At 38.8% G+C, this 16,926-nt stretch overlaps 1 protein-coding gene across 3 annotated transcripts in view; it reads right to left on the bottom strand.

The window, feature by feature from the left end:
- RGS22 (regulator of G protein signaling 22) overlaps positions 1-13,542 on the bottom strand; it is a 65,824-nt gene extending 52,282 nt beyond the window's left edge. For 2 of the 3 annotated variants that reach the window (XM_074554382.1, XM_074554371.1), the window contains exons 1-4: positions 13,337-13,542; positions 12,687-12,711; positions 10,021-10,083; positions 1,214-1,435 (exon numbers count right to left, since the gene is read on the bottom strand). In XM_074554382.1, coding sequence (XP_074410483.1) covers positions 1,214-1,435; positions 10,021-10,083; positions 12,687-12,711; positions 13,337-13,527 — 501 coding nt within the window. In that variant the 5' untranslated portion in view covers positions 13,528-13,542. Of the gene's footprint in view, positions 1-1,213; positions 1,436-10,020; positions 10,084-12,682; positions 12,712-13,336 lie in introns of all 3 variants that reach the window. The other variant, XM_014264472.3, reaches the window with a different exon arrangement.
- Positions 13,543-16,926: the final 3,384 nt, after the last annotated feature.

The following is a 16,926-nucleotide window of genomic DNA, read 5'->3' as shown; positions in this document are numbered from 1 at the left end:
AGCAATGTAAGCCACACTTGCACAAACACACAGCATTTCCTCAGTTTAATACTAAGAGAGCAAATAAGAAATCAAGAACAGCTCTTCTGCTTTTGTGCTCTCAAGCAAAGTATTTGTGAAAATTATTATTTAACATGGTAGGGATGTCTGTGAGCCTCGTCCTTTTGTATCATTTGTCCAGTTTAAATGCAGATAATTGCAGTATCACATTAGTATCATTTTGTTAAACATCATTGCCTTTTGACCTCTCTCAACACTGTTTTCTTTTCTGAAAATCATTAATCTTATACTGGGAAAAGCAGTGGTCTGTTACAACTCCCTGCTTTTCTCTCAGCTTTCCAGCTGTGACATAATTTTGAGCAGGCATTGAAAAAAATGGAGCAAGACCTTATACTGGCCTTGAATAAAAGGAAATGAAGACATGTTAGTCACATCCATGCAAAACAAGAAAAAAAGGAATAAACCAAGCGTCCCAGTGAAACTTTTCTTTTTGTCCTTGAAACCTGTTGTTTAAAGGTAAAATCCCACGTCAAATTACACTGACTTGTATTCTCTCCAGCGCATAAGATGCTTCAACTGCTGATTTTAACCTGCCTAATTTGGTGCTGAAGATGGCCCTGGAAATAAGCAGGTGAGAATACCAAAACTAATACTGTCTAAGCAAGCCTGAAACCAGATTTTTTTTCCTAAATTCCAACCCATCTTTCCATTAATTTAGCTCTCTTCTTGCCAAAGATTATTTTTTCTGGCCATTGAAATTGATGCTAACCATGTAAATCCTTTAGGAATTAATGGAAGAGAGACTTATGTGTTGCCAGACCACAGATGAGCTCATAGCCACACAAGGAAATTAATTAATAAGGAAAGACTGAGCTGCATTAGTTTCAGTCAATTTGCACATTCCAGGGATCACTAGTAAAGTAACTGTTGTCATAATATTTTTTCTTTTAATATTAAAAAGTATTCAGACCACACAGCTGAACCCTGCCCTACAGAATCTTCAAAATTCTGTGCTACAGGATGTGCATCTGTAATTCCATTAACTTGTCTGCTAGACACATGTGCATTACAGGGCATAATTTGGCCCATCATTATGTTTTCCTAACATAAATTAACATTTTTCCCAAGCTACCAAGCCAAACACAACAATAATGATTGCCAGTGTCTCTACATTAAGATCTAAATATAAACTCAGGGTCCATAAGATGCTCACCATAGTATTGCAATCTGGATCAATACTGAAGGTTGAAGAAGCAGTGTGCATTTTGGAGAGCTGCCCATCATTCTTTTCCTTGCTTAGAACATCACAAATGGGGCTTGGAGGTTTTTGATCATGTAGAATATTTTTCGGCTGGCTTTCCAGGCGTTGTGGGGCATCATTAACTACTTCAAAAGCCCCAGCATCAGAGTTAAACTTCACTGGCTGGGCAAAAGTCTACAAAAGAAGTTAGGAAAGTTTATGGTACTGTAATAAGGCAACTGTCATTTAACAAATTACTTTTTATGATATAGCGGCATCCTACAGAATAGAAAATTGCATTATGAGGCTTCTTTCTCTTTGAGCCTGAAATAGTAATTTTTCTGCATTCTTGTTTTTGCTGTATAGCTTTCCAAAGCATTCCTACGTTTTTATTTCAGCAATGCTTAATTGTCAAGAATTGAATGCATCTAGATCACAGACTATTCTTTTTCACATGCAAATAATTGATTCAGTACATGAAGTCTAGAATATATAATTAACTGTGACTTTAGTAACTGTCATACAGTGAAGTACTCACCTACAGGATCAGATCGACAGTATTATTCTCCCATTTGTTATTATCAACAATCAAGGCATGAAAATGTTAGCAATGAAACTGACCTTTTAAATGCAAGATTCATTTGAGGAGGATGAATCTGATGATTTTCATATGTAGGAAAGGTTTGTCACCATACTGTTACTTGTAGGTCAAACAACTACCAAAACCCATTTCCTGTAGCAAATTTTATTGCACATCACTAGTTCAGTCAAATACTGTATAACAGACGAGATGGACTGAACTCCAATTTCAGCCATGCAAATGTGACTTTTGTCAACTCACAAAACCCCACTGCACATGTACACACTAAAACAGAGCCATAATTCATCTTTTAAGCTCTGGTATCAGGTATTTCCCTGAAAGACTATCTTTCAAATTCTCTTATTTGAAATGAAGAGGAAAAACATGGATGGATTTTACAGAAGTCATAGAGAATACCCATGACAGTTATGAATAGGAGATTATATAGAACTTATGTGCATTATATATTATATTATATTATATATAGTATATAATATAGAGTATATAAGCACCTCTGCACTCAGCTGGATGACAAGGCATGTTGTATTTAGGTACTCAGGAAACTATGGCTACACCTAAACCCAGTGCCAAAACTTATTTTGGCTTTGTTCCAGACAGGATCTCACCTGGTGTTTGCACAGTTGTCGTTCTCCTGCATTTAATAAGAATATTTTATTTGTTCAAGTACTGTATTTTTAATTTCCTCAAACTTTTTCATATATCACATATATGCACACAGACATAACTCATATACATTCTAAATATGTTAAATACATGCTACATCTAACACAGAAATATACTACAGAACAATTTGATTCTTCTTCACACCCGTATAAGTCCAAAGTAACGATATTAGTGTCATCTATTTTGTTGCTTCTGTTTGAAGCCCCCTTGTTGATCAATGTCTTGTAGAGCAATGCCCAGAATTGAACCATGTGGCTGCAATATGTTTTTTCAACATTCCCTACTTATCCCATAATGTCTCACTGTAGAGGCTCAGCCTGGCAAAGCACACAGCATGTGAGAACTTTAAGTGTACGATGACATCAGACCGTCACTGCTCAGGGCCATGCACTGAATTGCATGAGTCTGTTCAGTTACCTAACTTCAGCTGAAGTCATGGATTGGTTTTTGTTCTCTGACACCTTCTGCCTCTTTTGGCATTAATTTTCTCCAGGGCACTCAGTAGGTTTTAGTGCTTTTTTTTCCAGATGTACTGAACAGCATCTAACAAACCTTTCATGTGCAGTAGATTTCCCTACACACAAACCTCCTCCCAGTTTGCTATGTGCACACTTCATTTACTTTCAAACCTAATTTGTCCTGCTACCAGCTTTTAAGTGACTAACTGTGCAACCTTAATAGCATTTAAATGTTTTCTTCCTTATATATTCCTTCATGTTTTAAAGAAAGAAACTGAAGAAAGTACACTAAGAAACAAAGTACTTCAGTCTCTTAGGATTTTAAATCCTCTTGCTTGTGGAAAAAAAGCAAACAAAATGCAAATTTAATAATAAAAGGCTTTGTGACTAGACATGATGATATTGTTTTAGTTTCATATTTTTCAAATTGAAAACTAAGCAAATACAGTATTAGTTTAGCACATATATCTACTTTTATTTAATAATTTGTAACGTACTCTAGATTTAGGAATTTTTTGATACTTATTCTATTTAACTCAACAGAAAACTGTTGCAATTTTAATGGAGTGAAATGGATGCTAGTGACAATTTTTAAAATGTAAAGTGTGCTGCTGTTTTGGGGTGGGGTCTGACTACCAATCATTTATAAGACAAATATACTAATGGAGCAAAAGAATATGCACTGATGGGATAGGAAGATTTATGCTTCATACACCACATACTTGACTGAAAAAGGAGGTTCTAGTTCAGACTTTTGAGGTTTGGAGGTAGTTACCCATCCCCAGGGACATCAAAAGGCAGCATACTTCTTCTATCAGTCAGAGAGTAGCCAGTAGACCTGACACTAGTAAGGATGCATCTGGAATAGTGCTCCAGTTGTGGGTCCCCTGTACAAGAAGGATATTCACATATCTGATCAAGTCCATCAGAAGACCACAAGACAGTCAGAGGCTGGAGCACTCACCCCTGAGGGAGAAGCTCTAGGAGAACTAGCAGCAGCCTCAGTGTATTTACAAGGAGATGGCTGAACAGATAAAGCCAGGCTTTTTATGGAGGGGTATGGTGGGAGGACAAGAGACCACTTGTCATACACTGAAACAACAGAGATCTCAGCTGGATTATAAGAAAAAAGGTGATTTTGGGATGATCAGCACTGGAATAGGCTGTCCAGAGAGGAATCAGCTGTTGGAGGTTTTCAAGACCAACTGCAGAAAGTGCCTAGCAACCTGGAGTCAGTACTAAAGCACTGACCTTGGTTTGAGAAGAAAGTCACCCTACAGACCTCCTCAAAGTCTCTTCCAGGCAGTAGTCTATGATTCTGTATGAATCAGAAGTTTCCAAAAGAGCATCTATCTCTCAAGCTATCATACAAAAGCATTTTAGAATCATTTAAATCTTTCTGGAGAAGCTTGTTTACTCAAAAAATCTAGAATGATAAATCAGAATGTTTTTATAATCATAATAAAAGAAGAGATAATTCCTAATCTTCTTAACCTATCACCACCACAAAAATAAAAGTGACAATGTTATGAGAAAAATAAAATGGGAACACACAAAAAACCACCCCAGAATCTGTTTTTTTGTAGGAAACATTTTCCCTTCACACAGGAGAGAGGATCAGTCAATCCATTTTCCTTTCTGTATCTGAAGAGCTTTGGGGCAAAACACTCAGTCTAACCACTCTCACACATTACATTAGCCACAAAAAAAAATGCACCAAGAAACTCTTCAGTATCCTTTAGCAAACTTAAAACCTTTCCAGTGGAAGTCAAGTACTGTAAAATCCTGTAACACTTCTCAGGACAACGAGAGAGGTTTGTGGCACCACCAATATTCCATCCTTGCAATAATGAGGAATCTCTTCCGTGAAGACGCCTACGCTAAGGAGTGGATCATAGTCTACACTACAAAGGAAAGGGGGAAAATTATCCATGCCAATCTAATATACTAAGAAATGTCTTTCTTACCCCACATTTGGCAAGTATTTTTGCCTTTTTACAGACAAGTAAAATACACTAACCAAAGATTAAGTGTACCATTCTCTTTAGTTTGAGCCAATTTTTGATGCTTTGAAGATAGAAAAGGAAATCTCCAGAGAAATTATACCTCAAGATGTTAAGAAAAAATAAATCGGGTTTGGCAGGAGCCTTGAAGCTTGGGCTTCATACATTGTCAATGTAGCACAATAAATAAGATAAAGGACTTGAGAATACCAGCAAATAAGAAGTCTACAGACTTTGCAAATGGTTTCACTTGCAGGAAATTCTCCTCCCAAAGCCAGTATGACCAACGTAACTCAGTGTAGTAATCTCAGCTTCAGAAAAAAATCCCTGAGCAAATAACAAAAAGCTGTTTTCAGACTGTGGTAGCAATACTATTAAATGAATAAACAATTGCATGTACTTTTTTGACAGCAAAGAAATTTCTTAGCTGTCAAATGCACATTGAATATGGTTTTCAGCTGAAAAATAAACAGAATACATAATTCTGAAACGTGAAGTTATACACTTAACTGAAGGGAAGACAAATTTCTCTCAGTCCTCCCATAACAGAAACCAAAACAGCATCCATCATCATGTTGCCAGGATATCAGATATATAAATCTCACTGTTCTCTTTCTTTACAGTTTTCAGATACACTCAACTTCAGATACAATTAGGAAATGTGTAAATATGTTCACATCCCAGACCCAAATAATGTAGTTTGATCCCAAGAGAAACAGAATGACCACAACTTGGCTGCTTCTTAGGTTAAGGGTGGGAGTGAATAGAGATCTCATCCAGGAGCATAGCCAAAACTTCCTTAAGAAGGGTATATGTATATCATAAATAAATGTCAGTGAGAGTCCACACCAGAAAAGAATTTGAGCAGCTCTATGAAGTATCTGGTTCACACTACACATGGTCAATGAAAAATCTCCCACTGACTTGAATGAGTCCAGAATTTCCCTTCTGTTGGTAAGACAAAAGACATAATCACATATCACAATTTAATTAAGAGCAGAACATTTAGAGTAAACATATTATTAATAAGGAATGTAGTCAGGAATGCTTTGTTTGCTTCCTTCAATGTCAAAGATATGATGCAAGTTTTAGTGCTGGGTAAGTCTCAATAACATGCAGGTAGGGCCTTACTTCTGTCAAAGCCTTTTAAAGGGAGGTTATATTGGCAACTGCAGCCTCCCTCCTCCCACCTGGAAAAGACAAGAGGAAACTAATGAGCATGCACTGATGCCTTGAATTGATTATTTGATGCATGGAATTATTCAAAGGTATCTTCAAAGCAGTGAAGAGCCTGAACTGTGTTGCAGAGTGGATTGCTTTTTTGCTTTCTGCCCTTTCTGTAATCTGTGACTCAGATCAAGCAAGATTTTATTTGTGACAGCACTTGGTTCTCAGGACTTTCTTCTTCAGAAAGGCTAACAGGCCTAAGCTTTGTTACTTAGGCTTTAATTTTTTTCAGAATCATCACCTGCACCAAATGCTGGACCCCAGACTACCTGGAGGAGAGCTTTTACAGTGAGAACAATGTTCAAAAGAAATATTCTTCAAATCTAAAGTTGATCAAATTATGGTCACTTAGAAGATTGCTGCTGCAAGGGAAACCAACAATCAGGGACTTGCCATCAAACTGTCATCTCCTGAATGTGCATCAATTGAGGCACAAGGTAGCACTTCTGTCTCCAGTGCAACTCCTTGAGGTTGCAAAGAGGAGGAGTGTGCCTTCCTCAGGATCACTGGTAACTGGAAAATGACAGGTCAGACCCAGCATGGACTTGGGATGGAATGAGTAGCAAGCAGCTTGTAGAGTGCAGGAGAAACAAGTTGACATTACTGTGCTTGCCTTCAACACTGAGCTGGATGGCAATTTCTGACTCCTGAATTTCCATTCCTGACTTAACATATCCTTGGATGTTTTTAGTACATGGATCAGAGATTCAAATTCTAGCCTGAACTCCTAGAAATGGAAATGTGTCCAGGCCAATGTTTCTCTTAAATCTTTCATTTTACATTAGTTACTAAGGAAGGTGTAACTCGTTTGTGTGTCATGTAATTGGTTTCTGCTACTGTGAAATCACCGCACTACTGGCAACAAGTGCCCTCCTGAGGTTTTTTGCATAATGTGTTACAGAAATACTTTCTGTAAATTACACTTTATTACAGTATATAGCTCTTTGGAGTACCTAGATATTTATGTCAGATTACGCTGAATGTCACTATAACAAGAGGATCACTTAAGGGATACACTGTAAATCAAAGGAAAAAGAAAACATGAAAAACCTGCTGCTGTTATAGCAAGTCCCCAGTGATACAATTTTCCATATGCTAATGGTGCATTATAAATCAATGCAGAAGCAGTCCCTTAAAATGAGCATATGCTCCCCCTCATTTCTTGTATCAAGTCTCACAATATTTTCAGTTTAACTTGTTGCCTAACTACTAGCACACCTGGGTAATGCTGTTCCCAGGCAACAGTGTATAAGCACAACAAGAATAAAGCAATGGAAATTTCAATGCACTGTTTTAGTAGAAGCCTTCTGAGAAGGAGAGGGTAATCAGGAATGTAAGGTATTCAAGCCACAGAACTCAAGGCATTAATAGAACTTAATCCTGAAGAGGATAAATCCTTAGGAAAAGATCAAAGAGAAAATAAAACCAATTATGAGAACATTACAGTTAAAAATAGCTAATAGAGCATCTGTTTTCATGAAGATATGTAAATATGTGGAAGAGAGACCATGCGTCATCTTAGAAACCTACCAAGATTACCAGCATAAACCAGTGTTTACTCAGGAGTGACTGTGAACTCTTTTCTTTAGGCTTCCAGAGCTGTCAGGAGGGCCTGGACAATTGCTGCAGTTCAGAGCTGCTGAGCTGTGCCAGGACTGTGGGCTGAGGAGCCCTCTGAGGCCAAGGAGAATTTTGGCCTGTAACAGATGTCCTGAAATTTGTGCATGTCCAAGGAGATCAAGAGACTAAAAAGGCTGAACTTCTTACCCACTCTGTCCTCTGCAATTTGGGTAAAACTTGAAGTATTGTTTCCAAATAAGCAGCAAAGGCATGGAGGATGGCACTCCTGTGCTAAGAACAATCTAGTACATGGAAGAAGGCTGGGTTTAAAACCTAAGAACTTGGGCTTGGATTTAGGCAGATATCCTAAGGCAGCTGTGGGGCAGGGGCTGGGGGAGTTGAGGTGTTGGGGAAAGGGAAAAAAACAGCCCTCTTACCACATGATTTGTTCCATCTGTGTCTCTCTAGCTTTGTATACTCTTCAGAATCTTGTAGTGTGGTGAAAGCACATAAAGACTGAGCTCCTGAAAGAAGTCACTATCGATGCTGTGCACAAAACTCACACCTGACATGGAGTTAATACCTCCAGATTCTATTTTAGGACTAAAATTTGGAATGAGGAGCCCATTCTACCATCCTTAGTAGTACAATTTTCATGCAGTGTACATTTACACAAATCTATGATGTGGCTTAGAGAGACAGCTATGTCTGGTTCAGTTAAGTAAGCCAAATCATTCAGTTATGAATCAAAACTGAACTTATTTCATTAGTGACCTCACCAAGCCACATTGTAGCTCCTTTGAGGTCCAAGGAGCATCAAGAAATATTCTGCTTTCTCCTAATGCTGGCAGTGGTTCCTACCAAGCAAGCTGTAGAATGGATACATGTTCTTGTAGTGTGGCCTGTGGGACTGCAGTGCCTGAGGAGGGGAACAGGCTGTGGGAGCCACAAGTGACCCTGTGGAAAGGCCTGTGCCACCTGGCAAGGGACTTTGAGTGTAAGGTGTCAGGGCCAAGACTACTAAGATGAAGTTGGATGAGGTTGCCACATTGAGGGAGCAGGACTGTACATGTGACTCCCAACAGAGAGTGGGGAGCCAGGCTAGTTGATAAGGAAAAGGAGCAAAATACAGGAGAACTGCTTAAATACAAGGTACTGGGTGTGATGGTCTAACTGTAACTGGATCAGCACACAGAATACAGGGTAAGGCTGCATCCTTCTGGCTGCAGATGAGAGAGGAAGAGGAGGGAAGTGCCAACTTTGAAACCTTCCAAGCCATGAAGAGAAAGAGTTGTTTCTTGAGCTAAAATGTCAATTAATCACTGGATACATTGCCAGAAAACTGTAAAAGGACAAAAATTTGTTATGTTGTCATGTTGTAACACTGTAATAGAAGTGGACACCTTTTAAAAAAGTATTTATGTGTCTTTTTCACTTCCTATTCATATTATTTTAGTGCACTGTGATTTACATACATAAATTATTAATTATGTAAGTTTAAATACATAAATAACCTAGGGATCTTGGTGGACAACAAGCTGTCCATGAGCCAGCAGTGTGTCCCTGTGGCCAAGGCTTGGTGTACATTAGGAAGAGGACTGCCAGCAGGTCAAGGGCTCTTCAGCACAATGGGAGACATTTGAGCAGTCCAGTGGAGGGTTATGGAAGTGATTAAAGGACTGGGGCAACTTTCTTATGAAGAAAGGCTGAGAGAGCTGGGCACGTTCAGCCTCAAGAAGAGACAAATAAGAGGGGCCTTATCAATGTCTATCAGTATCTCAAGCAAGGATGATGCCAGGCTCTGCTCAGTGGTGCTGAGCAATTGGACAAGAGGCAACAAGCAGAGACTGATGCCCAGGAAGTTCCACCAGAACATAAGGAAGAACTTCTTTACTGTGTGGGTGACTGAGCACTGGAACAGGCTGCCCAGAGAGGTGGTGGGGTCCCCCTCACTGGAGACAGTCAAAAACCATCTGGATGTAAATCTCTGGGATGACCCCGCTTGAGCAGGGAGGTTGGACCAGATGACCCACTGTGCTCCTTTCCAACATGACCCATTCTGTGATTCTGTAAATTAGCAAGAGAATGTCTGCCCCCAGAAGCCCAGATGACTGGGCTATTCTTACTGATAATAACACTGAGCAGTAAGAGTTGCTACCATTAAAATGCAGATATATGGCAAAACATAAAATTTTCCGAGGTGAAGTTACACTTAATCTTAGTAAGTCTTTTCTTGTATTTTGAAAGGAATTTCTGTTAGGTACTTACCGGAAGACTCAAAAATTCATTAAAGAAATCGACAAGCATATCATCTGTGGCTAAGCATTCTTCCTATAGAGAGATAAAACCACAAAGAATGGCTTGTAATAATCTGCACTAATATTTAAATGCACTATTGCCTCAAACAATATTTTTTTCTATGAGATATGACATGGAAGATTTTGCAAAATATTATTTCCCATTTTTGAGAATATAGTCATTGCATCACTGCTATATTCCAGCCATTGCACACTGCTAAGGTCCTTAGCAATTTAAAATGCACACATGAAGCTTAATCAATTATCAATGAACTTACAGAGAAAGCCTTTATAAACCAAACAGCTTCTAGATGCTAAAACTTTTGAAAAAATGTGCATAAGCCAGCAGTTTAGAAATTCCCCACATTGTACCTTTCTCTCTTGAGCTTGGGAAGAAGGAGAGTATAATATTTCACCAGGGCCATCTTCTGCTCTCACCCTGCTGCTTAGGGATATTCGGGGACTAAAAGGGAGTAAAATAGCCTGTAATTTGGCTCAGCAAGCAAGCAGTGTATGCCATACTTTGAATCTGACAGAACTGGGAGGCTTCCTGTTGTCCTAATCAGAAGTGAAGACTGCATCTACAGGTGTTTTTCTATCTTTTCTGATGCCTACATTTTAAATCCTGCTAACATGACACAAAAACTGTAGACTAGAAGTTGAATATTTTTGCTGTTGACAAATCCAAAAGTATGGCTCCAAGTCTTACTTTTACTGACTCAGTATCTCCACCATCCCCATTTCAATTCAACAGAGGGTAAAACTGGAACATTATTCCACTGGTCTTCAGATATGTGTCTTCAGTCTTCAGAATGAAGACAAATAATTTTTAATAGTTTCATTTTCCTGAATATTCTATAATTTCAGCCTTGCAAGACAGGGAGAATGAACTTAATATATTTGCCAATAGCAGCAAAGGTGTTGCAACACAAATCTTTTTTCTCTTTCTGAAGTTGATATCATTGAACTGTGCTAGTGAGGAATAGCATTAAAGAGAGGTTACACACAGGGTACAGGCAGGCAGTATCTTGATCCAAACCCGAGTGGTCTAACCTAAATGCAGATAGCTTGTGCTCAGATAAGGAAGAAATCTGAGATAACATGCATGACAAGTCAGAACTAGACCTGATGGTGTTTGTCTGGCCCTAGTCTGCCAGCACTTATTCCTCAGCACTTGTGGTTGCTGTGGTGACTAATTTTCCAGGAATGATCTTGGGATACCTTGCATAGGCAAAGTATCCCAGGATCATTCCTGGAAAATACTGCCAGTGCTGAAAGCAAGGCTTTCATACCTTATATGTATCACAGGCCTATGGACCAAAGAAACTGCAGTGCCATGGACCTAGAGATGTTTGGGCGCTGCTTAAATAGGGGAATTCACCAAAGTGTCCAACCCATTTTGAAATTAACAGAGAATCTTCTTACTAATATCAATAGGAAATCAAATCCAGAAATATCAATTCTTCACAATTAGGAAAGGAAATTAATTAGAAACCAGCTATATTCAGCCTCATGTTTGGTTTGACATTGACAAGGATGAATCTCAAGATAGGACTAGATATGATAATACATGATTAAAATATTGTTAAATTACTTATTAAAAACAATTAATTTATTATAGGCTGAAGTATAAGCTCTTTAGGAATATGGAGGTAACATGTTTTTAATGTCCCAAGGATATAATTCTCTGTAGTCCCATAAAACAGCAAGAAATGTAAACACAGCATTTGATTAATAGATAAAATGCTTATGATATTATTAATGTGTGCTTTATTGCTTACTGCATCTACACATTATATACTTTCCTTTGGTTTTTGGAGAGTTTTTTGTAGACAGCTTTATTTTCATTTAAAGTCAGTTGCACTTTCTTATGGGCACATTATAGGTTAGGGAGTTGCACATACAATACTATAGCTTAGATTTTTGTGCCAGAAAGCATTTGGTTTCATTTCTTTCCATGCCATTTCTCCTGCAGCACAGTCTAAATTATGGCTAGAAAAAGCTGCCTTAGAATTGCAACTGAAGGTTGAGGTGTGCTAGAAATTGCTCCAAACTTGTGCTTTTGTTGGTTCTGTTTATGGTAATAAACACTATAAATAAAACAGTGTCTAGAGATTCCCAAAAGCAATATCTACACATTTATACTTTAAAATACACAGGAAGTGCCCAAAAGGCACTAAGTTACAAAGCATCCAAAACAGGGAATAGGCAAACATCACCTGAGCTGTAACAGTAAACATATCATTTCTTATGAGGTAACAGAAAAACATATATGCCTTTCAAACAAAAAGAAAAACATCAGGGAAATCCTACAATGAGATATGAGCAAAGGGCAAAAAAGGCAAAGTAAGGAAATTGTTAAACTTGTCACATTGAATCTTCCAGTTGTTTGTTTCCTTCCTTCATCCTAATTAATTTTCATTTCCATCTTTATTCTCCATAGCCTTCTGTTACTTTTTTAAAAATTATTTTTAAACTAAGTATTTTGTCTGACAATATTTTAAGAAATTGCTCAGTAGTCTACACTTACAAAAAAAGAAATGAGAAAACAATGGTTTCCAAAATGGTTTTTGCTTTCTTTGCTCCATAGCTGCAAGATGAAAATAATGACCCAGCCTTATAAGCATACTTACTAACATTTCTTCTGTTATACACGGAGGTTCTGAAAAGACATTAAATATCACATGTTATCCAAGCAGTACAGTTAATCTGGTTCAACTACAATACAACAAAAAGTAGTGAGGCATGACAATCCTCCTGGGTATTCTGAAGTAAAATAACTTGGTCTGAAGAAATAAAATAAACTAAGAACATGCTGTAATGTTGACCCGTGCATGAAAAGATTAACTATCACAAGAATTATTTAAACAAAAATCAAGTATTATTTAAATATATTATTTCTTATACATATCAGTTAACTTCATGTCACCTTTCCTCTGCAAAATTGATAACTAGAAGCTTGGTGGTTTAATGAAAATACAGATTTGTATGAGACTCAAAGCTTTGAACAGTAAATACTACAAAACATGTGATAAAATTAAGAAGATCCAACTGTGTTCCCGAATAGTCAACTCTCATTCATTCTAGAATATTGTGACTTTAGTGATGCCATTTGAGGGGAGCAAAGTTCTCTCTTCGGAGCGATGAATTCTGCCGGGCAGGTTTACACCCGGCAGTTCAAAATGCCCCTTTTGTGCCACCGTCTCTGCACCTGAGGCCGCCACCGCGGGCCCCGAGCCCCGTGCGACACGGAGGCGGCCCAGCCCTGTGGGGACAGTGCCACGTACCGGTGGTGAGCCTCTTGGAGCGCATCCTGCCCCGGTGAGATCCCGGGGAGCGGCGGGAGCGGCTCCTGCCCGGGTGAGATGCCGGGGAGCGGCGGGAGCGGCTCCTTCCCGGTGAGATCCCGGGGAGCGACGGGAGCAGCGCCGGGGCCGCCGGGCCCGGCCGGGGCCTGTGGCCGCCGCGCCGTTGCCATGGCGCTGCAAACGCGGCCTGGGCAGTGCCCGCCCGGCAGCGCGCTCCCTCAGGGAGGACAGTCCCGAAGGAGATACCTGAGAAGCAGGAATCTGAGGATGCTTGTAGCCAGAAACTAAACTAAGCACTCCCAGAATGTTCGTTTCTGCCTTGGCTCCAGCATGGAAGAAAAGGTCACGTTTCTGATGGGGTCAGCGAAAGCTGTGTGCAAAGAAGGAATTCAGGATCCTATATGAGGATTTCAGAGGGATTTAGGTGTTTCACAACTGGGATCTGAAAACCATCCTACCTAGGAAGTACCTTATCCCAGAACTGCATAAATCCTTCAGGATTTTTTGGCATGAAAGTTCACGCAAAGGTTCTCTGCCGTTGCTTGTTTCCAGACCAGCGCTGCTTTTAGTAGCTTGGCAAAAATCCCGCTGGGATGAGTTGTACAAGATGTCATGGATGCAGGGTACATGAAGGGCTCTTTTGAGAAGCCTAATCCATCAGCCGGGCTCGAGAAGTGCCCAAAAGGCATTAAGACCTTGCTATTCCCAGAAAACTGTCATTTGTGTCCCCTTTCACAGAGCAGAGTACTATATCCAGTTGTAACGCTCAACTGTGAAAAAAAGTTTTATTTTAACTCATACATGACTTTGGTGGAATCCATAGTAACTAAAAACAGAACAAATGCACAGCTTAAAGTGCAGAAGCTGATGAGTGTTAATAATGAACAAGCAGCAAATCTGTTACCATAGAGGCAGGGAAAATGGCTTCATCTCCTAGAAGCACATGATATTTTGCACCCTCTACTCCAGATGTGCATTCCTACTCTGGGGGATGCCTGCCCAAACACAATCACTAGTCCAGTTGCTAAATGCCAGAATAATACTTCTTCTAATTGTCTAAATGGAATGTTGTTAGCTGTGTGATTAGCTTTTGAGCTAGTGGTTTGGGGGGAAGGGGGGTGTCCCCTTAAGGGGACAATAGTATTTCCAAAGGCATTAAAAATAAGCTGAATAATGTGTTCTTCAAGACACATTTCAGGCAAACATTTCATATATATATATATCTGAAGAGCATATTCAAAAGAAGTAAAGAATGAAATATGAAGATTCAGATAAGTTACCTGTGGACAATTTAAATATCAGTATTCTGATGAAGTATTAACTGTTCTTACATTCTCTGTATGCAGACTGTGTTCAATAAGACATGACAAATATTAATATTGAATTTCCTAGTGCTGTGTATCAAGACATATTCTATTGTCACTATGAAATATTTCAAATAGGTATACTTAATGTAAGAGAAATTTGCTATATGTAAGAGAAATATGCATAACAGCCCATAAAATGCCAAGTTAAACCTTTCCAACAGGTGGAAGAATTGCACTCATTGTATTATGGGCCTAAATTGTCTCGTAACCAAACTACTTAATATAATTTTAAATGTTTAACCTAATGTTCATTCCATTCATTTTCCCCCTGCCCCTCTTTCTGATGTAAGTATAAACATAGTCTGCAGTGTATAACTTTCTCCTAAACTTCCCTAATTGCTTGCAACTTTTGAAGAAAAAACAAAAGAAACATTATGAATGACCCTTTTTTAAAAAAAAATTAGAAGTGGAAGGTACAAGACAGCTCAGAAACAACTGAAGTTTGGAAGTGAGTCAATTAATGAAAATAAAATTTAAAAAGGTCCTTTTCCTCTCCTTCTGCCATCAGCTATATTTTGACATAAAACTCCTAGGTCTTTGTGCTGTTTCAACAAGCTTCAAAGATTACATTTAGGATTAAGCTTATCAGAAAATATACATTGTACTCTCTCATGGAGAATCTATCAGCAGTCATCACTTTTTCATTATCTGAGTTAACAACACACATTTAGATCAAATACCTTGTGTGTGTGTGTGCATTCCAGTCCTGATTTTACCTTGCCAGTTAAAAGTTCACCAGCTAGTAAAGCTGAGATCAAGCTCATTTTCCTTTTTCCCATTTTTCTTTCCATGCTCCTGATTTATTTTAATTTTTATTATTATTTAGCTTAGAAGAGCTGCAGGCCTACAGGATGTTTCATAAATATAGTCAAAGCTGTGATCTATCCCAAAAAGCATCTTGCCCTGTAGTAAAGATGAATGGCTAGACACGATGGGGAATAAGTTCTAAAAAAGGAGATACCCATAAAATATTGGACAAAATAAAGAAAAAACACTAAAAGTAGGCTTAAAATTGTTAGAAATTTTAGAAAATGGTGATCTGTCAGAAGGCCATCACAGGAAGAAGCTGCACTGGAAGACAAATGGAAGGAAAACATTGATTGGTCCACTTCATACCTGCTGGCATTTCCCTCCTCTGCTTATTTCATTTGGAGAGCTGAACTTTCAGTCAAAATATTAATCTGTCCTCCACAAATTTCTGGAATTTATGTCTGTCAGGGTAAGGATTTCAAGGTATTACCCAGGCAAAGCAAATCAAAACTGCTGAGACGAGTTTTGCACACAAAGAACCACACATATAAACTATGCCAGCTTGCTGGATGAACAAGCTTCCTTGGGACTCAGGTACACATAACAAAACACAAACTGGATTGCTTTACTAAATCCAAATGTACACTTGTGTTTGTAGGTGCTAACCTGTGTTTGATTCCTGGCAGTGGTCATAGTGAAGTCATGAATTTTCACATAAATAATTATGCATTCAAAAGATAGCAAATACTCATAACAAAAATGCAGATACAGCTCTAGAGAGATGCCCAGAGACAGCTATTGATTTTCCATAGAAACCCCCCCCTTAGGTATAAGTGGGCATTTCTTGCTGTGATACCTTTAATACCTAAATATTTTTTACAGAAGTCTGACTTCTGTTGAATATAACTACACATTCTTTTTGGCATGATTACCAGGGAGATTTTAGTTTTGCATCTGGTAGCTGCCATCACATGCACTGAAAACAGGTGCTAGGAAACCTATTTAAATATTGACTGCAGAAGTGCCAAAGTGGGAGTCAGATCACAAGAAAGAAGCACAAGTCCAGTGTCAGATAGCTGGCCCTTAAACGCCTTAAATTATTCTGTTGGCAAAAACACAGAGGCTGCCTGTGGTGATGGTACAGCCTCTGTGTTGAATCTGATAGTCCCGGTTTACAGGCACAGTTTAATGCAATTCTGTGGCTGTCAGAAAAAATTAGTGCAAACACCTGAGGAAACTGTTATTGGAAATACGAGCAGTCAAAAGAACTTGAAAAGGAGAGAAATAATATTCCTGAAGTTAGTCTAGGTTAAAAGCAAAAAAGCAAGTGGTTAAAAATAAATTTGGAGAGGTCAATTGCATCCTGGCCAAATCAGGAACAGTGTGGGCAGAAGGACCAGCACAGGGATTGTCCCTCTGTACTGGGCATTGGTGAGGCCACACCTCAACTGT

The sequence above is a fragment of the Zonotrichia albicollis genome, chromosome 1, assembly GCF_047830755.1.
Source record: "Zonotrichia albicollis isolate bZonAlb1 chromosome 1, bZonAlb1.hap1, whole genome shotgun sequence".
Lineage (NCBI taxonomy): Eukaryota > Metazoa > Chordata > Aves > Passeriformes > Passerellidae > Zonotrichia > Zonotrichia albicollis.
This window is presented reverse-complemented; position numbering and strand designations above follow the sequence as displayed.